This window comes from Asterias amurensis, chromosome 1 (assembly GCF_032118995.1).
Source record: "Asterias amurensis chromosome 1, ASM3211899v1".
NCBI lineage: Eukaryota > Metazoa > Echinodermata > Asteroidea > Forcipulatida > Asteriidae > Asterias > Asterias amurensis.
In genome coordinates this window covers 6015478-6043211 of record NC_092648.1, presented here as the reverse complement: position 1 = coordinate 6043211, position 27734 = coordinate 6015478, and the positions used below count along the sequence as shown (strand labels likewise).

General features: G+C 39.6%; 3 protein-coding genes across 4 annotated transcripts in view; all 3 read left to right on the top strand.

Moving 5' to 3' along the window:
* The window catches only part of LOC139944064 (saccharopine dehydrogenase-like oxidoreductase), a 28512-nt gene extending 18255 nt beyond the window's left edge, over positions 1-10257 (top strand). The window contains exons 9-11 of the mRNA XM_071941022.1: positions 598-763; positions 6259-6340; positions 7782-10257. Of these exons, the coding sequence (XP_071797123.1) occupies positions 598-763; positions 6259-6340; positions 7782-7905 (372 nt within the window). The 3' untranslated portion in view covers positions 7906-10257. The remainder of the gene's footprint in view (positions 1-597; positions 764-6258; positions 6341-7781) is intronic.
* A 2283-nt stretch (positions 10258-12540) lies between these two features.
* LOC139943984 (mitochondrial amidoxime reducing component 2-like) lies at positions 12541-22719 on the top strand. Its single transcript, XM_071940911.1, has 8 exons — positions 12541-12853; positions 14108-14364; positions 15350-15535; positions 17057-17234; positions 18358-18498; positions 18682-18746; positions 20190-20264; positions 21595-22719. Exons 1-8 carry the CDS (start codon positions 12848-12850, stop codon positions 21722-21724), a joined length of 1038 nt encoding a protein of 345 aa, XP_071797012.1. The 5' UTR covers positions 12541-12847; the 3' UTR covers positions 21725-22719.
* A 2019-nt stretch (positions 22720-24738) lies between these two features.
* Positions 24739-27734, top strand: part of LOC139943970 (vam6/Vps39-like protein) — a 66597-nt gene continuing 63601 nt past the window's right edge. Inside the window, exons 1-2 of one of the 2 annotated variants that reach the window (XM_071940900.1) lie at positions 24739-25041; positions 27279-27412. In XM_071940900.1, coding sequence (XP_071797001.1) covers positions 27340-27412 — 73 coding nt within the window. In that variant the 5' untranslated portion in view covers positions 24739-25041; positions 27279-27339. Of the gene's footprint in view, positions 25061-27278; positions 27413-27734 lie in introns of both variants that reach the window. The other variant, XM_071940891.1, reaches the window with a different exon arrangement.

Genomic DNA, 27734 nt, shown 5'->3' with positions numbered 1-27734 from the left:
CTTCCACATGAAACAAATCCATTTAGAGGGGAAGTGTGACCTTTGGTTTTTAGATCCGTTTGATTGTTTTAATCCCCTTCAATGGAATATGGGAACACCCGAAACCTGACGTTGAGGGCGCTAGATTAACAAAAGAACTAGTTAAAGGAGGAAACTAAAGTTGATTAAACCAAAAAAATAATGGGGGGTATGTTTTATACCTGTCACATACATATATAAAGATATATATACACACACAAAAAAACATGTGAAAATGTTATTGCCATTGGATTGGAGGATTGGAGGTCATGTGGCATTCATCACTCAAACATTTCATGGCCTACATCATTAAGCTTGCATTTGGGTGTTATTAAACATGCATTTTCAATTAAATATGTTTACACTATTGAACGCTAGACCACCATGCATGTGTACGTGTAGGCCGGTTGGTCGCATGATTGTTGAGAGGTTGGAAATTTGATGCGAGGTAACATGTCCATTCGCTTGAGACAATGGTGCCTTTCAGTGTTCGTCGATTATCATCACGCGACCGATTACAAACAGGCCTCATCTAAATAAGTCTATTTTTTATTACTATTTCTCTTTTCATTTCCACAGTACCCTAAATTGTTCTCTGGTGGCTTCTTCAGCCATGAGGGTCCTTCAAAGAAGCAGCGAGATGCTTCAACCTTCAGCCTGACGTTCCATGGTAAGGGCTTCAGTGAGTCTGCCAAGGACCAGACTAAACAGGATGTCAGCATTGTCACCAAGGTGTCTGGACCAGGTAAGATGATTTGGCGTGTCGTGGGCGAGCGGTTAAGAGCACCGGACTCAAGCTCTGGTGTTTCTGATCAGCAGATTGTGGGTTCGAATCCCAGTCAAGACACCTGGGTCCTATTTCATGGCTCTGCTTACCGTAAGCACAGAATCGGCGCTTATGGAAGCAGGGATTTCCGTGCTAACGCTAAAGTCTATTCCACAGGTTTGCGGGGAATTCTGGCTTCAGCATGTGCGTACTCCACGTTACTAGGCTAGCACAGAAATTCGCCGCTTGCAGCTAAGCAGCGAATGGTGATCATAAATGCAGAATTCGGCGGTAAGCAGAGCCATGAAATTGGGCCCTGTTTCCTTAAGCAAGACAATTAACCATAGTGCTTCGTCCTTCGGATGGGACATCAAGCTGTTGGTCCTGTGTGTTATGTAACACATGTAAAAGAACCCAGTGCACTTATCGAAAAGAGAAGGGGTTTGCCCCAGTGTTCCTGGGGCCGATTTCACAAAGAGCTAAGATTGATCTGAACTGCAAATTAATTGCAGTTGCAAAGCAAAGTGTGGTGTCCCAATACAAATCAGTATGGCGATACTGAAAATTTGTCTTGCGATGAATTTTATTGCTTTGTGAAATCGGCCCTGGATTTGATTGCCTGAATATTGTGCTATGTAAAAGGAGTAGATCTCATAATTAATGATTATGCAAGGGTACTTACCTGAAGTATAATCCTGATTATACAAGTCCTCTGGAGGTGAGAATCAATAGGCGTTCTACTCTGACTACCGGCGGAGCACCAGGCTTTAAAACTTATGACCTCCACTTCCTGTCCTGACCTCTGCACTCCGACCTCTTCTCATTAGGCCCTGTTCCTTAGGAGGGTCACTCAACACTCACTAGTGACAACTACAGGGTGGGTAAAACTTCTTCAAACATAAAGAGTTAAATACATACATGTACATGTAGAGGCAAAACCTCAACCGTTACAAAATATTGTTACAACTTGTACCTCAAAGGTAAACACTTAATAACCAACAGGTATAGTAAGGATAAAACATGCCTAAACAAGGCAAGAACATGTTAACATAATCTCAAACATAATTATATACACTGAATATCTTACTGGTATCCACAAACAAATTCAATATGTGAATCATGTGAGGTTGAGAATCAAGGGCTTGGGATACTGACAAGTACAATCACTTGAGTACTGGGTGGGAATTGATTCTCACCTCCAGAGGACTTGTATAATCACGATTATACTTCAGGTAAGTACCCTTGCATAATCATTAATTATACTGCGTCCTCTTACGGCTCTAATCAATAGGCGACTTTGAAGTCACCCCACGTAGCACAGCCTTTGCAACCACTGAGGTTGCTGTAGGCCTATGGTAAAACTGACTGAATGTTGAATTAGAAGCCCAACCAGCAGTTTCCAAAATATCCCTTAAGGCTACACCCAATTTGTGAGAACAAGATGCTGCTGCACCTCTTGTTGATTGTGCCTTAAAACGATCAGTATCTATGCCCGATACACTGAGCATTTCAACCATCCAACGACTAACCGTTAAAGAAACCACTTTCTTATGAGGTTTCATGTGGCTGATAAACAATTGAGTCTCAGTACCTCGTAATGCCCTAGTTCGTGCCAAGTATTTCGAGATGGCATACACTGGGCAAATTTGTTTTTCTTCATATGATTCTATGATCACACTCTTAATATTGTTACCTGGTCTGTTTTGCTTATGTAACTTTGTTGGAATGAACCTCAATCCACTTTGAGAAACACACAAATCCCTGATGTCAATGTGCACCAAAGATGACACTCTTCCCAGTGTTACTAGTCCCAAAAGCAACACAGTTTTGAGAGATAGCAATTTCAACGACAGACTGTCATTTGGTGGGAGAGTCTTGATGTATTGCAACACTTGGTCCACCTCCCAAGTCAAAGCATACTTTGGTCTCGGTGGATTTCGATTATAAAAACCTTTCATCAATTTGCAAACATCAGCCGACTGTAGGCCTGGGCGAATTCTTCGAATATCCAGTTAATGGCGAATAGGTTTTCCTATCCGTAACCGCGAATGCCTTTTTTTTTCTTAACCGGATATCAGCAAAGGGCGCGAATACCTATTTATAAACCGGATAGTTCTGTAATTACAACCAAGTAACTGGATATTCTTTTATTATCCGAATATCCGCGGACGTCGGGCGACAATTGGTAGGAATGTTTGTCTGAATCCTTATGAAACTTCTATTAAGAAAGCATAAAACAGCATAAATTAAGTATTTAACTATGCTCACCTCCGTGAAGAGTTAAAACAATGACATTTCTGACGTAATTTGTTCAAAGATCAGAAAGTTTTCCTTCACGTAGAGTCAATCACGATCAAAAGAAAAAGCAAATCGCCATCTTTAAATTAGATCCGGTTATTTTTATGAATGAACCATGTGACACTGTCTAAACTAATATCAATCCGCCCATAGATCTCATTCACAAACGAACAGCGCCCTCTAGCGGCAAAAAAAAAATATTTTTAAATATTTGTTTAATAGCGCCCTCCAGCAGCGAAAAAAACTATTCGAATATCCGGTTAAAGCCATTGGACCCTTTCGGTACAGAAAAAAAAAAAAAAAATTCACAGATTTACAAATAATTTACAGGGTTTACAGAAGGTAATGGTGAAAGACTTCTCTTGAAATATTAGTCCATGAAATGCTTTACTTTTTGAGAAAACGGTAAAACAATATAAATTCTCGTTAACGAGAATTACGGATTTGTTATAAACACATGTCATGACACGGCGAAACGCGCGAAAACAGGAGTGGGTTTTCCCGTTATTTTCTCCCGACTCCGATGTCCGATTGAGCCTAAATTTCCACAGGATTGTTATTTTATATATAAGTTGTGATACACGAAGTGTGGGACTTGGACAATACTGTTTACCGAAAGTGTATAATGGCTTTAATTTCGGATAGTTGGCCAGCGGTATCCGAATATCAAAATTTCACTATTCCCCCAGCACTAGCCGACTGCCCTACCGTTTTACCCTCTAAAGGTTGATGATACATTGAAATAGTCAATCTGTAGACCCCCAAAGATCTGTAACTCAAACCTTTGTCCTTCTCACATGTTACTAAGAACTCTACGATTTCAGTTATAGTTGCTGAAACTGGATCACAAAGCCCCCTGCTATCACACCAGCTACACCAAGCTGTCCATGCTGATTGATACTGTTTGTGAGTTGATGCTCTACAACTGTCGAGCATGACTTGCGAAACTTCTTGCGAAAAACCTTTCGCTGTGAACTGTTTCCGCAAAGCAGCCACGCCGCTAGATGAAGGGAACTGCTCAATGGGTGGGGCTGGCCTGAATGGGGTTGAGTTAGACTGTCTTCCCACTGAGGAAGCAGGACTGGTTGGCGCTACTACAAGGATTGTTGTTTTGTCCATCTCTACCTTCCTCAACACTTGTGCCAAGAGACAAAAGGGCGGAAATGCATATGCTTGTTCGTTCGTCCAACTCATTGAGAAAGCGTCTACCGCTACTGCCCCTGGATCTGGTTTCCACGCCACATAGCGAGGAATCTGGTGGTTTAGTCTGGAGGCAAAAAGGTCTATTGTTGGACGGTACTGTAGATGACAGCGCAGACGGTTGAGCCGTTTCAAATTGAAAACGGGTCGAAATCCCCCTGATTTCTTGGGTATGACAAAAATCGTGGAGATGAATTGATCGGGTCGATCCTCCACCTGTCTTATTGCTCCCTTTCCCAACATATTTGCTATTTCTATTTGAGCTAAAAGTCGTTGTTTCTCGTTCATGTGAAACTGTTTTGGCACTTTTATTTGCCACGGTTGATATACCCACTCGATTCAGTAACCCACTACAGATTGAAGAATAAAGGGATCGTTGGTCATCTTTGCCCATTCGGAAAGATAATTTTTTATCCTTCCTGCATAATGACGCCCATAGTAGTTTACCGAATCGGGCTCTTGTTGTTGTCTGTTGGTGTCTGGAGGCTTGACATCTAGTTTTTTTGAAATTTTTTTGTCTGGTTGTAGTCCTTTCCCTTTGATTCAGAACGAAAAGAATCATAACTCTGGCCAAATCGCCCATGTCTACCAGTACTGAAGGACTTATGGTATTGCCCACGGTTGTTTCTGTTCTGACTATTGTATGAGGAGGATTTGTCCTTATTGTAGCTGAAGGATCTCCTGAAAGTATTGTCTTTATCTTTCGGAGCCATTTTCTGTTTTGTTGTTGTAGTTGATGTACACTTGACCACCTTTTGTGTCACTTTGTTGAGCTTGTCTTCCTCTTCTACTTTCTGGGCCCATTCATCGCCCAGAATACAGCCCATCGAAGGAGTCACATCTCTGAGGTATCCTTCCTTAATGAAGGGGTCCGCATGTCGTTGTCTGAAAAGCGACACCCTTTGTATTGCTGACCCTAAAAGGCTGCCCGAGGACGTCAAAAGGGTTTTCACTTCTTGAAATCCCTGAGGTGCATCTTTCATCTTTTCGACTGCTTTATTTTCGTGGCATTGTTTACTCATTTCTCAAAAACTACAGCACCTAAGCAAGTAATATTTTAAGGGAAGCTTTCTACTATCATTATCTTCGAACTTTGTAAGTTTAACGATCTGTTGACATTGTGTTTTGCAATACAAAAAGTACCCAAATCCTTTAAACAGTTAATCTGTGATGTCACTCTATTGATGAAAGTGTAGATTATTTTTACGAATCTCCACCTAACTGTAGACTCGTCGATATTTGTAACGAATCTACACTTAACTGTAGATTCATTACAAACTGAAGGGATAGTTGAAATGACTGTCTTTCCAAATTGAAAGATAACATGATGTTCAAAACACAGCTGCAAACATGTTATTTTATCAGTTTCCAAAATACGTTTTACATGCTTAAATATTTTGGTGACTTGTTTTACTCATTTCTCAAAAATTACAGCACGTCAGTAAGTAATATTTTAAGGGAAGCTTCGTTCTATCATTATCTTCAAACCTTGTTACATAAGTTTTATGTAAATCTGAGGACATTGTGTTTTGTGTCCTGCAAAAAGTACCCAGACCCTTTAAAGCCATAGGACACTTTCGGTAAACAGTATTGTCCCAGGCCCACACTTCGTGTAGCACAACTTATATATAAAACAACAAACCTGTGCAAATTTAGGCTCAATCGGTCATCGTAGTCGGGAGAAAATAACGGGAAAACCCACCCTTGTTTCCGCACGTTTCGCCGTGTCGATATCGAGAATTGATATTGTTTTAATGTTTTCTCAAAAAGTAAAGCATTTCATGGAATAATATTTCAAGAGATGTCTTTCACCATTACCTTCTGTAAACCCTGTAAGTTATTTGTAAATCTGTGAACTTTCTATTCCGAAAGTGAAAAAATTCTATTCCGAAAGTGTCCAATGGCTTTAATGGTTGCTAAATGTTTTTGTTGCACTGAAGTGTGTTTTGAAAGTACCTGTTTGTTGTATTTCTTAGAGCCTGGGTATGTGAGTACACCTATTGCCATGGTGCAGGCTGGACTAGTGATACTGAATGAGAAGGACAAGCTACCTCACAGGTACACTCATGCTTTATATAGACCATTGGGTGCGTTCGACAAGCTTCCCTGGGTTGACCCCGCAGTGCTCACTCGGGTGAACCCCCGGCAAGAGCTAATCGCCCTCTCGTGGTGACGGCATGCACCTCAGGTCACCCCCAAGTGACCCACTCCACAAGCAGGGCACTGGGGGCTGACCCGGGTGAGCCCAGTCAAAGCTATTCGAACGTATCGGGCAGACCGGGGTCGACCCAGGGAAGCTAAACGAACGCACCCTATATCATGCTGCCACTATAACATCACATAGCAATTACAATTAAGGCACTATTCCATCAAGATCATCAGTCCACACTTGACACTTGACTCATGAATGTTCCCCGAGCAAACAAAGTTCTAGGTAAAAAAAAAGCTTTCAGTGTAACTCGGCCAATAATTTGGAACAATCTTCCTACTTTCATTAGAGAATCTGTTACTCTATCTCAGAAAGTTCTAAAGACTCATTTTTTTCCATGTAAATTGCTTTATCCACACTTATGTACACTTTTAAAGGGACACATTGCCTTGGATATCGGGCGAGTTGGTCTATGAAAAGCATTTGAAAACCGTTTGTTGTAAAATGCGTATGGTTGGAAAGATGCTTTTAAAGGAGAATGTATGCCTTGAAATTGCACGGTTTTCCTTATGTTGTGAACCAACACGGCAAGCCATTTTGTTGAGTCAAGTGTTTTACTCCATAAAATGGCCGACCATGTTAGTTCGCAAAGTAAAAGGAGTATCACACAATTTTGAGGCATGTTTGTGTGGATCATTATATTCTACTGTGAAAACATCTTTCTAACCATATGCATTTTATAACGAACAATTTCAAATGCTTTTCATAGACTAACTCGCCGATCCAAGGCAACGTGTCCCATTAAAAATGTACATAAGTGTACATAAAGCAATTCACATGGAAAAGGGTGAGTCTAGAACTTGTAGAAATGTAGATAAAGTAACAAATTCTCTAATGGCAGTAGGGAGGTTGTTCTAAATTGTAAGCCCACCTACACAGAAAGCTTTTTTGCTCAGGGAACATTCAAGCGAGTGATGTCAAGTGTGAACCGAAAAATTGTGGAGAAGTGTAATTGGACAGTAAAGTGGATATATATATTGAGGAGTAGTTTTGTTCAAGCATCTAAAAACAAGAGGAGCAATCTTAAAAAGGATGCGTTGTCTTGCTCCCCTGGATAACCAGCATTGTAGAACATATGATTTCTCATTCTACTGCCAAGGTACCAGACTATTTATCCCTTCCAGCAGCGCAGCCTTGGTTTGGTTTACAGTGAGTGTCCGGAAAAACATAGTTCACTGCTTCTGTAAGCGCTAATTCTTTGCTTACGGTAAGCAGAGCCATGAAATTGGGCCTAGATGTTCACACTCAATGTCCTCAATTTGGTAATGACAATACTTGTTGTTCTTCTAGTGGTGGCGTGTTTGCCCCAGCGGCTTTGTTCTCAAGAACATCTCTGATTGAAAGACTTGACAAGCATGGAATGGTGTTCAGCGTGGTGGAGACGATCGAACCGCCCAAGGAAAAAGAGACCTAGACGCAACGACTGCAGTCATGCCTACTTTCATGGAGGAACTAGTTCTACAAAGAAAAGTAGTAGATCAGACGAACAGGTTTCCTCTATCGTACAAGCTCTTATTCATATGCAACTCTGCTACAGCAACAAGATTTAAACAAGAAAAGCACTGTTTTAGAAAGTCAACATTATCATCAGCTAATTTGCAAAATTGTTATTGTTGTGGTCTGTGGCTGGAATCATTTCACTCTCTGTTTGATTCAAAAAGGCATTTGACAACAGGCATAACAATAACAATAAGAAATAATAATAACAATAACAAAGACCACCATGCTGGGTGTTAAAGGCATGATTTGGTCTAACAGTTAAAAATGTGCGTATAATGATACAATGTTATTGCACCGTCATTTGTCACAGTTGCACAGTGTGCACATTTGCCTTTGATTGCTGTGGCTGATATATTCAAAAGGTGTCGTCCTGTATGTATCCTGGGCCCAATTTCATAGAGCTGATTAAGCACAAAAACTAGCTAAGCACAACAAAAATATGCTTACTGGAAAAAGGTTTTCAACTAAATACCATTTCACATGTAGCATCTGTGGCTGGTATACTATTTATTGCTGCTAAGATGAAACTTGTTAAGCAATATTTTATGCTTAGACAGCTCTGTGAAAATGGATCCTGAACTTGCGTTTTCATAATCTACTGCTCTCACAGTATAACAAGAGAAACCTAGTGTCCAAGACAGACTTTGGTAGGTTTATTTTGCTTTTACAAATTTGTGGAAGGGTTCCTTTATGCTCTGAGCCAACAGGGTATTTCTAGGTCTTTATTAGAAGTCCTTTCTGCTCTGAGCTGACTTGGTCTTTCTAGGTTTTAGAAGTCTTTTCTACTCTGAGTCGACTGGGTCTTTCTTGGTCTTAGAAGTCCTTTCTGCTCTGAGCCAACTGTTTTTTTTTTCTAGGTTTTAGAAGTCCTGTCTGCATTGAGCTGACTGGGTCTTTCTACGTCTTTTAAGTCAGTTCTGCTCTGAGCTGATATTATATGAACTTTATCAAATTGAAACTGATCAATTTTCATTTAGATAATTACCAATCATGTACTTTGTATTTTATAACACATGTAGTGACATCCGAAGCTGTTTATTGAGTGAGTTGTTTTCAAACCTCATGTTGTTGACACGAGAGATCAAACAAAACTACTAATTTCTAAAGCATTTCAAGCACAAATATTTGAAGGGAAATTTGTCACTATGTCTGTATTTGCACCATAGTTAATTGCAAATCTGTCAACATTTACCAATGGTATGCACATAAGTAGTGGTACAGTAGCATGTACAGTTTTACCAATCAACTTCAGTCAAAATCTTCAAAAGTTGTATTTTTTATCTCCTATTTAAAAGCAATCTAAATTTATGCCAATGTTAATTGCTTTCAAGTGTGCTTTGATCGATCTTGATGGAATAGCGCCTTATACATTTTAGTTGTTATGTTATTCCCTAAATAGGCAAAAGCCAGTGTTTGCTGCAAAACTCATGACAGTTTTAAAGGCAGTGGACACTATTGGTAATTGTCAAAGACTAGCCTTGACAGTTGGTGTATCTCAACATATGCATAAAATAACAAACCTGTAAAAAATTGAGCTCAATCGGTCATCGAACTTGCGAGATAATAATGAAAGAAAAAAAAACCTTGTCACACGAAGTTGTGTGCGTTCAGATGGTTGATTTCGAGACCTCAAGTTCTAAATCTGAGGTCTCGAAATTAAATTCGTGGAAAATTACGTCTCTCTCGAAAACTATGGCACTTCAGAGGGAGCCGTTTCTCACAATGTTTTATACCATCAACCTCTCCCCATTACTCCTAACCAGTAAATGTTTTATGCTAATAATTATTTTGAGTAATTACCGATAGTGTCCACTGCCTTTAAGTGAAAATGTTTCTTTGAAGTCATAAGTTTACTAACAGTTTGTTTGCTTTTATTGATTTCTTCTCATTGTTGCAATGAGTTCTATAGACAATGTGACCTCTGACGACAGTCAAAAACCAGAACATGATTACATACCGCCGGGCAAAACCTTTGTGTTTTGGCAGCCAGCTAGAAAGTACATGCAATCTTACCATGACTTCGCATCTTTTTGCCCGGCGAAACATGACGTGTACAGTGTTTCGTCATCAGGGGGCGGTTTGAATCTAAACATAGATCACATCGTCTATAGGGGGAATCAAACAAATTTGTTAAACCCAATTGGACTATTGGCAATCTATTAAAAATATAGTCTTGGCCCAAGACTATGGTGCTTGATTCTGGATAGTGTACTACGCGCGGTTGAATCGCCAAAGCGCGCCCGCCACGGTATGATTTAGTTAATTGGACGGCTTGAAATCTAGACTACACTGGCAAGATTTCAAGCCGTCCAATTAACTAAATCATTCCGTGGTGGGCGCGCTTTGGCGATTCAACCGCGCGTAGTACACTATCCAGAATCAAGCACCATATTCTTGGGCCAAGACTATTAAAAATACTAAAGTAACTTGAAGATTCTTCTATTGATGTATGTAGAAGTGGTGTTTAAGGGTCTATACTCCGACACCTTAAGCAAAAAAATATATAATTTATGAAGAAAAGAAAAAATAATGAAAGTTTATGTGTTACATCATGGGGGAAGGAAGAGAAGGAGCTCGAACGACCTGCAAAACCGCAGAGTAACAAAAGAATACCCTGACAATGCCCCTGTCTGACCAGTGGAAAAAGATAGGAGACTTCCAGCTGGACGGCCGATTAACGAGCAGGATTAGATCTCTTTGTACAGAACGTGCTGTACCGCCGCTCTGCACCGTTGCCTTCGTGTAAAGTTGAATCATTGGAGACAACAATTGTGAATATACACGTTTTCATTTACCGTTTGTGGTGTTTCACTGAAACATGGCATATTTTTACATTTTTTGTGACTTTCCGGTCACTAGCGGTGGATCAAAATTTGGGTATAGGCACACGAGGGTGGTTGGTATTCAATTGTGTTAATCGTTAAGGTGTACAGTAGCGTCCAAAAATGTTATTGCGTCTCAAAAAAGTAGTTTTTCCTCTATTATATCCATACGACATACGACGCAATAGTTTGGCGAAGAACCAAGTGCGCACGCGCAAATGCACACACGCCAGGTCGCCCATTGTTTGTGTAAGGTATGTGGGTGATTACGAGGTGTCGTTAAACGACTGCGGTACCACAGGTTTGACATTTGAAGTCCATTCGTTCGAGCTCCTTCTCTTCCTTCCTCCATGGTTACATGTAATGAAAACGTAATGTCTTTTCCAAGTTCAAATGATCTGGAAGTAAATTAATAGTAATAAAACAGAAATTTAAAAGCCATGTTGTGTAGTTTAATTGAGTCTTCTAAAATTTTTACATGTCTGTCTCCAAAAATGGCAAATTTCAGAAGGCGAGTGGTAAAGGGCTGGCATTTTAAGTTGTCTGGGCGAACCAATCAACAATGGCTGCAAGAAGTACAAACGACACATTTTTGATTGATTGTTTGAAGGAAATTCTGGTGTTCTATATAGAATTGTGTTTAAAAAAATCCTCTGAATTAAATGTAGTTATAATGTAGATGTTAAATTTGATCGGGGATAAAAAATATTAATTTTTGTTTTTTACCCATACACCAATGTGTGTAAGCACTGTATACTCAGTACCGGTAGTTGTTATACACATGATAACCTGTGAACATTTATTTCAAAAGATGTTTGCATTTTTTAGATATTGCAGAAACCCAGAGCGAATATTACTATGTCAACGCAGGAAGATACGAAGCGTTACCGCGCAATTGTTATGCAAACCTTGGGGAATAAAAAACTTAAGTGGTAAGAACTCTTCAGCTTTTGATAGTAAAATGCATTTTGAGAGACATTTCACTCCAAAGTACTGCGGTTATGGTAATATATCTTTTATATATTTTTCCCATAACCACAGTACTTTGGAGTACTCAATTTTAAAAATGGTAGACTTCTTACCACTTAAGCCTGGAAAGCGCCCCCTATATTTTTTTTAACAGGGACTCGTGGCTGGGTGATTGCAGTCACTATGGGGTTTTGCGCATATAATAATTGACTTCAGAAATATGAAAAATTAGTTTTTTATGCCTTTTCTTACTTTCTATGGATGCTATAAGAATCCTGATGAGATGTGGATGGTATTTAATTTTTTTTTTTACCATACAAAGACTGTTTAGTGACAGCAATCACCAAGACACGCACTTATGGACTAACTAGCTTTGTGTTCCTAACCCCAGGCTAAATTGGGCGCCAAAGTCTGGGATTCCACTTTGATGAGGTGTTGCAGTTGCCCCAGTACAGGATAAACTGAAATAGCAGGTCCAGTGAATTTTTTACCCCAGATGTGGCAGATGAAAAACCAATTGGTCAGTGACAGCTGTCACCGTGGTGACTTGTTCGAGGGAAGATTTTATGGACATTATTTTTTAAAGTCAATTACAAACTTACACAACTATTTCATTTGCATAACAAAACAAAGTCCTGATTTAAATGACAACAATCCTCATTCTGTCCCCCACGTGGTGAACTGTGTACAACAATTCTCGTAGTGATAGCGCCCTCTTTTGAAGCATCCTAGCCGGCCGTACACAAAATCTCCGGAAAACAGATTTCCATGGCCGGTCCGACACCGACCGGCCGACCGAGGCTGCGTGTCATCTGTCACGGTCACTGATCTCCATCAGCAGTGGTCACGGTCCGGTGGCCCGGCGGTATGATCGACGACTGACGTCCAGCTGCTGCGCCATGACTGATTGATAGCCACGATAAGAGCGGAAGCATCTTCTCGTCTCCATAATACACAGTCAACGAACGAACAGCTATGAAAGCAGACTAGTGTTGAATGAAGTGCTGAGTGGATGTTGTGCAATGCAAAGATATTTTGATTTACTACGATCACACGTCCACGACGATGAAGGTAAGTCATGTTGGACACCTCTTAGATTTGTACAAATTTCATTACTTTTAAACGTGCTTTAATCTATTTTGTTGAATGTCTATACTTAATCTAGGTACATGTTATGTAACAGTTAACTAGTTAATATTCTATTCCTTACAGTCCTTGCTGGTTTGCAAAGTTATCCCTTGTCTGTCCTTGTTTTGTTGTTGTTGTCTGTATTTGTTTGTCCTATTTGTGTTGTTTTGTCTGTTTGGTCATGCATGTCACCTCTTCATGGAATGCAGCATTTGCTTACTAACGATTTTTGGTTATCTCTGAGACTACTCTCAGTAATATTATTTATTTAGGTCAAAGCACATGCTTCATTAAATTTAAAGGGACCCAATACTTACAAGCTAAATAGTATATCTTATTTACCTCCATCGCCACCACTTTTTCATTCAATATAAAATAATATACCAATACTATCTAATTTACCTCAATGTCATTGATTGAGGTAAATTAGATTCTTTATTATTTCATAATCATAGCGAATGAAAAAGTGGTGGTGCCATACGGAAAGTTATCCAAAGAATATGGCCTCCGTGTAATTCCAGGCCTGGTGTTATTTAAATTATTTAAATTTGTTTTAATGGATTTGTTGCTTGCTTTTGTTTGTTTGTTTGTTTGTTTGTTGTTGTTGTTGATGCTTTTTGTGGTTGGAGGATGGGGGGTTGATTTATATTGGTAGGCGTACCCATGGTCCCATTTAGTTGCGATAAGCGTAACCCTCCTCCGCCCGTCGGGAGGAGGGTTCCGTTACATTAATCGCAACTAGGTCCCTTGAGAACTGTAATAATTATTTATATAATTTATTATTAATTACTAAAACTAATACTTTATTATAATTTTTTTAAGCATGTTGATACATAATGCAATCGTCTTGAGTCTTGAGTAGTGTGGTCCCTTTGCCATGTTTGCAGCACACATTTGGCTAAACTGGGGAGGGTGCAGTGTAGCCTACCTTGTTGAGCTGTTAATGGCTCCGCTTTTAACATCAGTCTCATCACTGTCGCCATTACAGTGATGGCCATTAAAGTGATGGCGACAGTGATGAGACGATGTTAAAAGCGGAGCCATTAACAGCTCAACAAGGTGGGCTAGGTGCAGCATGGCATCACAGCCGTAAGGTGCAAGTGAAGAAACAAAATAAACAGTGGGGACAAAAGCACAAGAAGTTGACAAAATCCAACAAAACTAGGATTAAAAACACTTCCTCATTATTACCTGCAGATAATTGATGTACTCAACCTCAGCGAGCAACAGCAACAGGTGTTAGTTGCAGGTGCTGCTGTGCTTGCTACTGCTGGAGTCGCCTCTGGTGCTGCCTGGTGGTGGTACAGAAAGACAACGCTATCTAATCTAGTTTTTAAACCTGTTGGGAAGCTGAGTACCATCTTCATCCATCCTATTAAGTCATGCAGAGGTCATGAAGTGAGAAGGGCTGAGTGTACTGCAGAGAACCTGAGCAGTAGTGGGCTCATAGACAGGTACACTTCCACTTAAGGTTTGATGGGATTTTTAATATTGTAGGCTTATGCCTTTTAACACCCCATATCCATTTTCATTCAGGTATTTGTCGAAGCTGTTTTTGAACTGATTGGTTGTCTTGGCTTTGACCACTTTGGCTGGGAGTCTGTTCCAGTTATCTACCACTCGTTGTGTGAAGAAGTGTTTTCTGACATTGAGCCCTTTGTTTAAGCACTTTATGTGATCCACCATACACAAAATGGCAAACCTGTAGAAGTTTGAGATCGATCGGCCATCTGGTTCACGAGAGAATAGTGAAAACCGATTTCAAATTTTGCACGGCAGCGATGCCAAAACAAAAATGAATAAAACGCTCACTGAGCGATAAACTCCAAACGCTAACTTGGATTATTTATTTCTCATTAAATATGACATTTTAGACAAAAATATTCCAAGGGATGTTTTCTACTATCATCATCATAAGACCGTGTGTAAGTTTTATGTAAATCTGTGATCTTCACGATTTTTGTTTCTTACCAATTCTGTTACGTTCCTTTAAATAGGCCTAGATGTTATAGTTTTTAGTTGGGAAAATAAAACGATAATGGCCTGACATTTCGACCCTAGAAGAGTCATTTCTCCAAGGAAGACTCTGCTACTGCTAGGGTAGTTACAATAAATGTAACTCTCCGGCGAGGGTCAAAGTCTTCAACCCTCGCAGTAGCGTTACAATTATTCTTACTACTGCTAGGGTAAAAAAAAAAAGAATTTAGTAGGTCCTTTTGTTTGGTTTTAATTGCAGTTTGCAACAGCTAACTATTTTCTCAGTTTGTATTTTGGATAAAGAATGATATTTTCGGTTTACAATGCCCATAAGCACTCAGAAAAATATACTTTGCGTGTCAAGTTTCTTATTCAAGGCAGCTTGTAGCAAATCAAATTTTAGAGGCAAGACATGCTTTCAAACCCTAAGTGTTAATTCTGATGTGTTTTTAACTTTTCCAGGCATTTTGCTATACTCGATGCGGAGAACAAAGTTGTTAGTATGAGGACTGAACCATCTCTAGCTCTAGTTCAGCCTCGTCTATCTGAAGATGGTGAAAGGTTTATCCTTGAAGCACCTGGAATGGATCCATTGGAAGTCACTCTTGCAGACATTACAAGCCCAGAGAACCCAGTCTTTGATTTCAGGTAGGTAGTAGCAGTCACTACATAAGTTGTAACCCTAGAGAACTTGTCCAGGGAAAACCCATGCAGTCAGGTAGGGACTGAAAACTCAATCCACTAGTGTCCCAGGTTGGATTCAAACCGGGGTCCGCGAGGGGGAAGGCGAAGAGAGATACCACTACGTGCCAAACCGTGTTCACTTAATACCAACCATATGCATCATCAGTGGAACTTTGAAATTTGGTTATGTAAAAAGATTACGCATTCCTACGCACTCCAGTTTCAAGGGGACAACTTTTGTGGAGATACCAGCTTCAATGTTGTGACTGCCAGTCCAGCTTTGAGTCTTGCTGTGAAGACTGTACTGTGTTTCAGACCAAGCTGGTACCAAGTTACTGTTCACAAACACTTTGTGAGGTTAAGTCAGAGTTCAACTGTAACATTTCAAGCTGGGAATATTTCCAGCTACAGTTGGGACCGGTCCCAACTACAGTTGGGATGATTCTAGATTTGGGCCAGAGTGCTGTAAAGACTGTACTGTGTTCCAGGCCAAGCTGGTGCCAAGTTCCTGTTCACAAATACTTCAAGGTGTCAAATCAGAGTTCAATAGTAACACTCAAGTTGGGACGGGTCCCAACTACAGTTGGGAAGTTTCTACAGTAGGGCAGGAACATTGCTGTAAAGACTACTGTGTTTCAGGCCAAGCTGGTGCCTAGTGCCTGTTCACAAACACTTCAAGAGGTCAAATAATAATAGTCAGTATTTATATAGCGCTTTTCACACCCGAAGGGCGTTCCAAAACCCTTTACATTATTACCCCTGGTCACTGGGCCTTAAATCATTCCTTAAACCCATCTCAGCTCCCTGGGGAGTATACAGCCTTGTGCAACAAATATGCACTACTCGACTAAATCACAGTTCAACTGTAACACTCGAGTTGGTTCCAACTACAGTTGGGAAGATTCAACAGTTGGGTCGGAACAGTGATGTGAAGACTGTACTGTGTTCCAGGCCAAGCTGTTCACTAATCACTCACTCACTCAGTCGACCCAAGTTGTCACGTTGCTGCATTCTTGAGTCAGGCTCAATGTCTTACACACCACACAACTCTATCCTCGATATAACTGCATCCTCTATCAGGGTCTTGAGGTGGGTCTTCCGGGACTGTGCCTGCCGTGGGTGAGCTCCCACAGGATGACTCTATTGACTGGTAGCTGTGGGTGCCGTAGGCAGTGAACAGCAAGGCACACCCGGCGATGCTCCTTAACTTTCTCACTCAGTGTTCACAAATACATTTCAAAAAGGTCAAATCAGAGTTCAGATGAATCTAATACATGATGTTTTGGGTGCATCTCTCCATTTCAGTCTCTTAATTTGACCCTTCTTGTGGAAATTTATTATTAACAACTGCGTCCCTCAAAAACCCACTTAAATTTTTCAACTCTTCCTCTATGTCTATCCTGAAGGTACACATGGTTGTACCAGCAAGTTTACTACTTATTCATAGTTTCTTCCTTTATCCTTGATTGTGAATCCACACTGTAGAATATGGAGATTGGATTCTGCTGGGTTATACTGTGGACAAGAGATGGGAGACTGGATTAGTAACTTCCTTCAGAAACCTGGCTGCAAACTTGTCTATTTTAGACAAACTACCACCAAGGACAGAATACTGGCACAGGACTCTAAATGGGGACAAAAGTTCAAGTCAAATGAGAAAGTGGTAAGCATGGAAAATCTGAGTTATTTTGTGGATTTTCTGTTTTTACTTCACCCCTGTTCTTAGCTTAAATGCTTTACTGTACATCCTTTGCTTGCGGCCATCTTGGTATTATCCCATTCAAATTACTGCAACCAAACTGAGGCTGGAAGGAAAATTAGTCTGGTTCCTTTTTGTACAATGAATATAAGCTCCATTACTGTTCTTGGATACAGGGAACATGACCAAGATGGTGGCACCATGATAAAGGCCTATAGGTTGGATGCAAGAGGTCCTCTGTAGAAAAAATACCAGAGGAACAAAGAATCCATATCAGCAACGGGAAGAGGAGTTTGGAACCAATTCAACATGATGATAAAATGTAACAGTATGCAGTGTGAGGTCTGTGTTGCATGCAACAAACAGCGTCCTCGGATAAAAGAACAAATTTTGTTGTAGTCTTGTTATTGTAAAGGTTGAACAAAGAAAAATTGACTAGAAAAGGATTTGAACCAGCGACCTTTGGATAAACAAGATGGCGCTCGACCAACTGACAACTGAACTTGATGTTGGCTGTCTCCCTATTTTGTCAGTTTTTGTTCGGGGCTATTCAACCTGTTATTGCCTCTAATAGCCAGAGATCACAGCCAAGTTACGATACAACCTGGGAAGTGACAGTAGAGGGATCACCTAAGGGGATGCATTTTTTTATGCAATGCTTAAAGGAAGTGGACTAAGTGAATAATTATTAGCATAAAATCTTACTTGGTTACGAGTGATGGGGAGCTGTTGATAGTATAAAACATTGTGAGAAACGGCTCCCTCTGAAGTGACATAGTTTTCGAGAAAGAAGTAATCTTCCACGAATTTGATTTTGAGACCTCAATATTAGACTTTGAGGTCTCGAAATCAAGCATCTGAAAACACGCAACTTTGTGTGACAAGGGTTTTTTTTCTGTCATTATTATCTCGCAACTTCAACTACCAATTGAGCTCAAATTTTCACAGGTTTGTTATTTATGCATTTGTTGAGATACACCAAGTGAGAAGACTGGTCTTTAACAATTACCAATAGTGTCCGGTGCCTTTAAAGGCACCAAATAAATGCCATTGATAATGATTTATTATTCTTACTTTCCCTTTTCAGTGCGGTTTTAGTGACTTTGGTCCACTCATGATGCTCACAGAAGCCTCCATGGATGATCTCAACTCACGCCTAGAGAAACAAACAACCATGAGAAGATTCAGACCCAACTTTGTGGTTTCAGGAAACGCTGCCTTTGATGAGGTAAAACAAGTCCCACTATAATTTGGATGAAGTTCATTTCAGATGAAGTGATGTCAATTGATTTTATTTGAAAACTTCTTTATAAGTGGAGGAATAAAGTATCTTGGGGAAAAATTACATGTGGTTACATTCATCGTTCGTTGTCTGTTTTATCAAATTTATTGTTTGTTTGTTTGTTAACAGGATCAATGGAAATATGTGAAGATTGGTGATGAAGTGATCCTGCGTAGGTCTCACGGATGTGGAAGGTAGGATTGACACCAAAATATATATACATTTCATAGATGGGAAATTTCAGACTTCAACCAAATTTAGATTTTTGGGTGTCTGCCTGGTGATAAGAAACAGATGAGAGTTTCTTTAAATGCATCAAAATCCTGCTCTTTTATCTAATTGTCTAGCTCTGAAGGGAAATGTTCCCTGGAACTCCATCCAGGGGTCATCGATAATTTGGATGATACAATAGACCTTTTCGCAAATACCCATTGCGCAAGTGCCAACTTTTGAATGAGGTGCATTCTGGGATAGCTAGGGATCAAATTTGATCCCTAGCTATCCCAGAGTGCACCTTATTCCACGCCTAACGCGCACGCCTGAGTCTTTGTGATAAGGCCTATATAGGGATCCCAAGTGCGCCCTCAGTGTTGAACTTGTAGAAAGTTAAATCTGGGGACGTCATCCTCTTTTTTTCCTTGGTAGCGTTTTTGCTGAGAGAGCACCATAATTCTCCCTGTAAATCTCTTAATTTTGTAGTGAGCATGGCTCTGGCCATACTCCCAAATCTATTTTATCTGAGTGTGCGGCATGTAGCTAGCCTTGTGTGCTGACCTTTTTGTGACCTTTCATAGCCTATGCATTGTGTAATGTATATAATACTGCATTTGTAATTTTTAGTATATGTGCTATGGGTTTGAAGTATTAAAACCAGAGCCCAATTTCATGGAGCTGCTTACAGGAACACGTTGCCTTGGATCGGTCGAGTTGGTCTTTAAAAAGCATTTGTAACCAATTGTTATAAAATGTAGTTAGTTCGAAAGATGTTGTAAAAGTACATGTAGAATACAATGATCTACACAAATATGCCTCGAAATTGCCTGGTTTTCCTTTTATCTTGTCGACTAACACTTGACTCCCATAAATGGTCGACCGTGTTAGTTCTCAAAGTAAAAGGAAAACCACGCAATTTTGAGGCAAATTTGTGTGGATCATTATATTCTACTTTTAAATTGTCTATATAACCATTTGTAACAACAAATGGTTTCAAATGCCTTTCAACGACCAACTCGACCGATCCAAGGCAACGTGTTCCTTTAAGCAAAAAATTTTGCTTTTGGCACAAAACATAGCTTTGCTCATTTTACGCATGTTACTGGCCAAAATTTCATGCCATATGCATTGCTTGGTACTTGGATTTAGCTATTGTTTACTTTTTAGCATAACATTTGAGTGGAGCCTTGGCTGATTATCTAATTTTACTAAGCAAGGTCTTTTTTGCTTAGCAAAATTTGTGCTTAAGCAGCTTTATGAAATTGGGCCCTGTACAGGAGAGATTATTTTATTTTTTAGTTGTCATTGGCTTTTGTATTTTTGTTGACAGTATTTTGCTAAATGCTTGTCCTTTTTAATTAGAGAACCGGCTTCCTTCCTCTGTCTCTACATAATATTAATAATACTGTTCATTTTCCCAACAGATGCAGAATGGTAACTGTCGACCCAGAGACTGGTGTAATGAGTGAAGATACTGAACCACTGAAAACACTCAAAGAGTGAGTTTACACAGTTTTCATCCACATATTGTTATTCAGTTGATAGCTTTCTCTTTGTTGACACAACCAAAGAATGTTACATAAGAGTTTTACATGTTATTGTGTCCTTTCTAAGTGAACTGGTTAAATAAAAAGTCTGCAGTGGATTTCACAAAGAGTTTTAACTCTTTGACTAAGACTAGTCTTAAAAGACTAGTCTTAGTTACTCGTCCTAACTCAGGTAAAGCCTAAAGTTTTCCATATTAAATTTCCCAGGACTAGTCCTAACTCTTTTTTTAAATTGACCCCTGGTTTCCCAAAGATGACTTCCCTATAGCTGGGATTTGACTTTTAACTTGCTCTTTATGATTATAAGGAAAACATTAGTTAGCTGTGTTTGAGAAGCTTTGCATGGTGTGGATAACAGTAAAAACAACCCTCTGGGAGCCAACACAAGGCAAGGCTTCTTGTGGGAGAAGAGGTCTCTCTTTCTTAGACACCCTGAAACGAGACACCAGCTTGGCCAGCGCTGAGGAACTATGGTCCTGCATGCTGGATCAATACATCTGGTCAAAGATCACTGGGCAGGCTCGTGCTACTACATGGCGCTTGACTTGATGATAAAGACGTAGGAGCTGCACTCTCCAGAAAAGATCTGTGAACACCGCCTCAAGTTTGCTGGGCTCTGTGTCCACCACTCGGAGCTTGCCGCTTGCCCAACCATCCTATGAGAGCCCCTGAAGGCAAGGCTTCTTGTGGGAGATGTCTTTCCTTCATAGACACCCTGAAACGAGACACCAGCTTGGCAAGCGCTGAGGAACTATGGTCCTGCATGCTGGATCGATACATCTGGTCAAAGATCACTAAGCAGGCTCGTGCTACTACATGGCGCTTGACTTGATGATAAAGACGTAGGAGCTGCACTCTCCAGAAAAGATCTGTGAACACCGCCTCAAGTTTGCTGGGCTCTGTGTCCACCACTCGGAGCTTGCCGCTTGCCCAACCATCCTATGAGAGCCCCTGAAGGCAAGGCTTCTTGTGGGAGATGTCTTTCCTTCATAGACACCCTGAAACGAGACACCAGCTTGGCAAGCGCTGAGGAGGTAGCTCCTGCATGCTGGATCGAAACATCTGGATAATAATCACTGGGCAGGCTCGAGCTTCTACATAGCAGTCTACTTGATGAAGATGATGAGGGCTGGACGGATGCACCTTTAGGCTGGAAGGACTTACAAATTATTGTACCTGCAAGTTTCTCGATTACTTCCGAGGTTAAACCATTTACATCTGTTGCTTTGTTTCATGAATGCACCAAACTTTAAAGTTTGTAATTTGTTGTCTTTTATTCCAGATATCGAATGGCTGATAAGTCAGACCCGGACAGTAAAATCTTACATACTGCTCCAGTGTTTGGATCTAACCTGGTTTGTGAGGTAGCTGGTACCCTGTGTGTTGGTGACATTGTATATGCTGCGTTTTAAACATCAGTATGTTTCTTATATAGCAATTTTGTTTTCATGTTTATTTTATTTTATTTCGTTTACATTGTTTTACTGTAAAGGCTCTGGGACTTGCACAGGGTACTCTATAAGTTCATTTAATTAGCAGTATTATAATACTGTATTACAAAATCATATCGATTAATTACCCAACACTCATTGTTTTATTTTTTAAGTTTTAGGAAGGAGAGTCTATATGCTTGTAAGTTATTTGATTGTTATACAAAGAGAAAGAAGTGTCAGGGTAGTTTTTGCTGAGGTTATGTTTATAACCTGGGGCTAGTTTCATAGGACACAAAAAACAATGTCCACAGATATACATTAAACTTACACCATTTGAAGTTAATAATGGTAGAAAGCTTCACTAAAATATTACTTGCTAAAGTACTGTAGTTTTGAGAAATGAGTCAAACAAGTCACACAAATTATTTTAGCATGTAAAACATATTTACCAGTTATGGTATTTTCGTCATTGTTTTACTCATTTCCCAAATAAAAACTACAGCACCTCAGCAAGTAAAATTTTGAGGTAAGCTATCTACTATCATTATCTTCAAAGGGTGTAAGTTTAATGTAAATCTGTGGGACATTGTGTTTTGTGATTCAAATAGTACCCAAATCTTTTAAGCACAAAAATAGCTAAACGCAACAAAATCATGCTTACCAGAATAAGGTTACCAGTCAAATAACAAATTCCACGTGGACTATCTGTTACTGACGTCCTGTTTGTTTTTGCCGAGCCGAAAATTATAGAGTAATATTTTGTGCTTAAGCAGCTCTATGATATTGGGCCCTGTACTCTATTTCTCAATGGTCAATCATAGACAAATCCATTTTGAATGTCCTGTATACAGCATTACTCCATCATTATTGGGATGCAAATACACTTACGCTAAAATGGGTTGGTCTATTTACTTCCCCCGTTTTAATAAAGGACAGTACATATATATGGTTAAAATATTTGCCCCCCCCCCCCCAAGAATGTATATTCAATATTTTACACAATAGTCATGATAGTTATAACAGAATAACAGATATTACTATACCTCATACATATTCATGACTGAGAGTCGAGTTCTCATTGGTCCATTCACCACCATGTGCCTGGTGCTAATTACCAAGCGCGCACGTGAGTATTCACGCAAGTGGTAAATGCGTGTCACAAGTAATAGCTCCCTGGAAGCTATTCTACTTGTCATGCGATTTATGATTTTGGTACTGTGTTATTTACACGCTCGAACAGCGCTCTCTCTAGTGACATTCAACACATAAACAAACTTATCATGTGCATTTTATTTTACAGTGATCAATGTGCTCAAAGCTCATGTTTCAATAACTGAATTATATGTATGAAGTATAGTGAAACAAATATAACATGGTTTATTTCGGGTAATTATTCGATGAGCTCCCCTCGGTATTGGAAGTTGACAGACTAGATCCCTCAGCTTCGCCTCAGGAACTAGTTTGTCAACTTCCAATACCTTGGGGAGCTAATACCGACTATAGTCACCCTCAAACCATGTTATATTTGTTAAATACTCACTCATGACATTTTACTCCGTTTCACCAAACAAATTAGAAGCGACTCTAGGTCGAACCCAAATAAATTTTTGTTTCAAACGGGCAAACGTAACATTTGCATTGGCTCGGCTCATGACAAGATTGACGCCTGAAGCTAAGGTGCTCCAGAGTCGTTCCAAACGACTGCATCAGTCAATCTTTTGACTTCTAGCGCATCCAGTTGCTCGTAACTGTTTCAGATGTTGAGCTTGTACTTAATTTAGAATTTGTTTCAGCGCGACTCTGGAGCGCCTGAAACAGGTCTTAGCTTCTCCAAATGAGGAAACACACACAGCTAGTTGTTAAGGATGTATGGGCATTTCAAATAATGTGTTTCTCAAGGCCCAACAAATTCTTTAAGATTGTGTGATTAAGAGGTTTATTGCTGTGCCTTGTGGTTTAGGTCCAGTACTTGTAAGTAAATATTATAGATTTGTATAATTTACCAAAGTATTTGTATACAGGTATATTTTGTTACAGCAGGTTCTTCAAAATTTTAAATTGTACATGAATAGTATATTTTGTGGCAGTGATTATAACATAAATAAATGCCAAGCTACATTGTATTTTGTTGACTCCTCCTCAGTTGATAGCATTTGGTTCCTTCATAGTGTTTGTTATTTAACCGTTTAGATAAGAGAGGGGGGAAAGGATGGTACCAACATCTAGGAAAGATGACAATTTTAAAACCTGGTCAAGGGGAAATTGTTGACCCCCAGCTTGTGCATATAATTTAGACTATTTTCCAACATTTAGAAATGGTGTGAAGTTTTTTAGGGATGCTTTTCAAAATGAATTTGAGAGTTATGGATCAATTGGGAGAAATGGGGAGAAATTGCTTTCTGCAGGTCATCATTATTTTTTTGTTGGGGGTTATCATTTTTATTTGGCATCAACCCCCGTTTAACCTTTTCGAAAAATGTCCTGGTCATGTTTTGATGGATAGGCCTACTTCACTGGGTGGTTGCGGTGCACATGGAATTGCTAACCATGCAAGGAACACAGCAGCAAAACCCCTTCTTTTAAATGATTATGTGTACTGGATTATTTTTCTTGAACACTGGACCTGGGCTTTACGCCCCATAGTACCGTAACTGAAAGTGTCAAGGCTGAAACGCACACTGCAGATCAGAAATACCAGTGCTTGAGTCCAATGTCCTTGGAATGTTTTTATATTGCTTCATAACTATTGTTTTCTCACTGGATGTACTGGTTAGGCCTATTAATTTGCTTCGAGACCATTAATGGTGCACAAAAAGTTCACTGCACACAAAATCACACCGTTATTTACAAAGTACCCCCTCTGTTGATTAAGTTGGACTACAAAAGTTCACATGACTTATAGTCTGGTGACCACAGCCATATATTGTAAATAATCTTTATCTAGTGTAGAGCTTGGGAACAATACTGGTTATTTTGCAAAGTAAAGCCTTGCTTTTTATTTTGGGAAACAAGTAGGCCTCTCAGACGATGTAAGATTTTGTCACAGATTTCACGAATAATTCCCAAACTCATGTATGCTTTGAAGCAACTACACCACAGTTTTGCAAAATGCAACGCTACATGTTTCTGAACATTGTGTGAAATCTGCGTTTGACTTCAATTCGACTGACTTACAACGGAGAAGTCTGAAAAGTTACGCCACCTACACTTCTGCTGTTTGTTTATAAAGTGTATTTTCTTTTCGGTGACAATCGCAGTCATCACCATCACACAAACTGGACGAGGACTAAAATAAGGTGGGACTAGTCTGAACAAGTAGGTGACAAACAAAACTGGGAAAAGTTTCCGTATGGTGCCACCACTTTTTCATTCGATATGAAATAATATAGTATCTAATTTACCTCGATGAGATATATTCCTTTTTGTAAAAATGAGTGAAAAGGTGGTGGCGCCATACGGAAAGTTATCCAAAAACTGTACCGTAGTGTACGTGTAGTGACTAGTGTGTGTGACTGTGTTACTGTTAATTGTGTCATGCCACCTATCTAGATCTAGCTTTGCAAGGTGTGAGGAATAAGAAGTAAAACACTAAAAAAGTAAACTTGTGGGTAGACCCAGTGTACTTCTAGAAACTATTATTAGGCTCCGTGTGAGCCTTATAGACATTTTTAAAATCGGTGTTGATAGATGAAAGTTTTACGACCGTTAGCCACTGTTCCTTTGTACTATACTAACCAAAACTTATCCCACACTAGACCCAGTGACGGGGGCGCTGTACTCCTTTTAAACAATTTTTGACTTCATCTGTCGTACTAGCGCCCCAGGGAACGGCACAGAATTTTAACAAATACCCTGTTTTTCGCGACACCCAGCCACAAAAAATGCCTCAAAATGACAAAAAGACCAAACAAACTAGCTCAAAAATCGCCTACTCTATTCTCGATACGTCTAGGATGTAACATCAGGCATTTAATTGTACTCACGATCATTTTTTAAACTCCAAATCGATGATTTTTAACTCCGCATCGTGGAGCGATTGACAAGTCTGCGATTTTCGGATGTGTATGGCAACGAAACATGGCGTCGCGGTGTATAGATCAGGTGGTAGTCGCATCACGTGTCTTCGGTTTGCTGGTGACGCGTGGTGGGTGGATGTCCATCAACGGCTGTTTAATGCTACACTTGTTACAGGTGTTGCAGCGAATGCTATACATTGTACACTGGGATGGGTACAGGCGCTGCAGCTAGCGAGTGCCCACGTGCGTTCAATCATGGGCAACGTAACTTACACGGTGCCGGGTTGTTGGAAAATTATCAGAAAGGGGGTGAAAGGTTCTCAGAAAGGGAATATTGTCTGAAAGAGGGGATGAAGTCTGCTGGTCTGGATTTTTCTGGTCATCGCCCCCCCCCCCCCAAAAAAAAAAAAAAAAAACGAAAAAAAGGGGAAAAAAGATGATAAATAAATAAAAACCGCTGTACTTCATCTAGGCCTACGATTTTTGTGTCTAATCCCACACACTCAATATACATTCATAATCATAATGCTTGCATTGCCTTTTTGATGAGTGAAATTAAAAAACATCTTCAAAAAATGCAATTTCCTGCTTTGATACTCACTGTTGTTTATCTGCCGCATCGCCCATTTTTTGACTTTTCAATATGCTCAACGCTTTATATTTTTGGTCACCAAGCGCTGTACATGCAGGCACCAGCCTATTGGATTGACGAAATTGCTGAGCAGCGGCAGAGTTAGACTAAACCATTCTGTGAAGAACGGTGTGTTACAAGGCAGTGCAGTTACTTCTTATTGTTAATGTAAATGTTTATTGAGACAGTGCCAGTAGAGTCTTCCATCTCACAAATTTTATTTATTGTCTAGCCTAGAAATGGAGCACTCTCAGTATTACTAAGTAAATCATGAAATGTAATATAAAAAAAGCAATTTATCCAAACTTTCTACTGCAATCATAGGCTACAATTTTCCTCCATGATTTGATGAAATGAGATGTTGAGTGATCCCGAACTGGTCAAGGTTACAATGCCCAATCATTAAAAGGTTGATTTTATCACCTAAAAATATCAAGATGACTGCTCAGTTTTTGGGTGAAATATTTCTTACACATTTTTCAGCATTTTAAATCATGTGAGAAGGTGAGAAGTTTTAACGGTGTTTTTCAATTTGTGAAAACTTCAGAAACAATGGCCATAACTGTTTATTTACCTATTTGCTTGTGATACTTTCCTTTGTTAGTTGAGCGCTTTATAATATACCTTGTATTAATATTATTATAATAATTTATTTGTTGTTGATGTTTGGCACCTTATTTTGGTTCAAATTGGTGTATTGGATTTATACTTCACATGTAGTCATCAATACTACAGAAATTTGCAATGAAAGAAGTAACTTATTTGTTGGTTATTGCGAAGTTGAAACCATTCCAGAGATAGGCAAAATTGCTGTAATTCTTGCCAGCTTTTGCCAGTGGTATTGTGCCATGTGGACACTAATGCCTTTTGACCATCTCTCATGCAGCCCACAGACTGGTAGAAGTCTTGTTCTACATTCTGAGTATCACGAGTATCTTATAAGGATCATGCATGATGCGTATGAAGAAAAACCTATCCTGGAAAAACTTCCGCTTCAAATTGAGTCTATAGCCTGCCATGGTAAGTATCAGAACATATTTTGTTCATTATGTTTTAAAGGCAGACGTCATTCTGATGGCCTATTCAATAGTGCTGGGCGAATAGTGAAATTTTGTTATTCGGATACCGCTGGCCAACTATCCGAAATTAACCGGATATTCGAATAGTTTTTTCGCCGCTAGAGGGCGCTGTTTAAAAAAATAATAATAATTTTTTTATTTTTTATTTTTTTTGCCGCTAGAGGGCGCTGTTCGTTTGTGAATGAGATCTTTTGGGCGGATTGATATTAGTTTTAGACAGTGTCACTCGGTTCATTCATAAAAATGACCGGATCTAATTTAAA

What these genes read in the sequence shown, in the direction of transcription:
- LOC139943984 (XM_071940911.1), top strand. An exon ending in GAAACGCTGCCTTTGATGAG is followed by an intron (nt 18,499 to 18,681) that starts GTAAAACAAGTC and finishes GTTTGTTAACAG; the next exon opens with GATCAATGGAAATATGTGAA. An exon ending in AGGTCTCACGGATGTGGAAG is followed by an intron (nt 18,747 to 20,189) that starts GTAGGATTGACA and finishes TTTTCCCAACAG; the next exon opens with ATGCAGAATGGTAACTGTCG.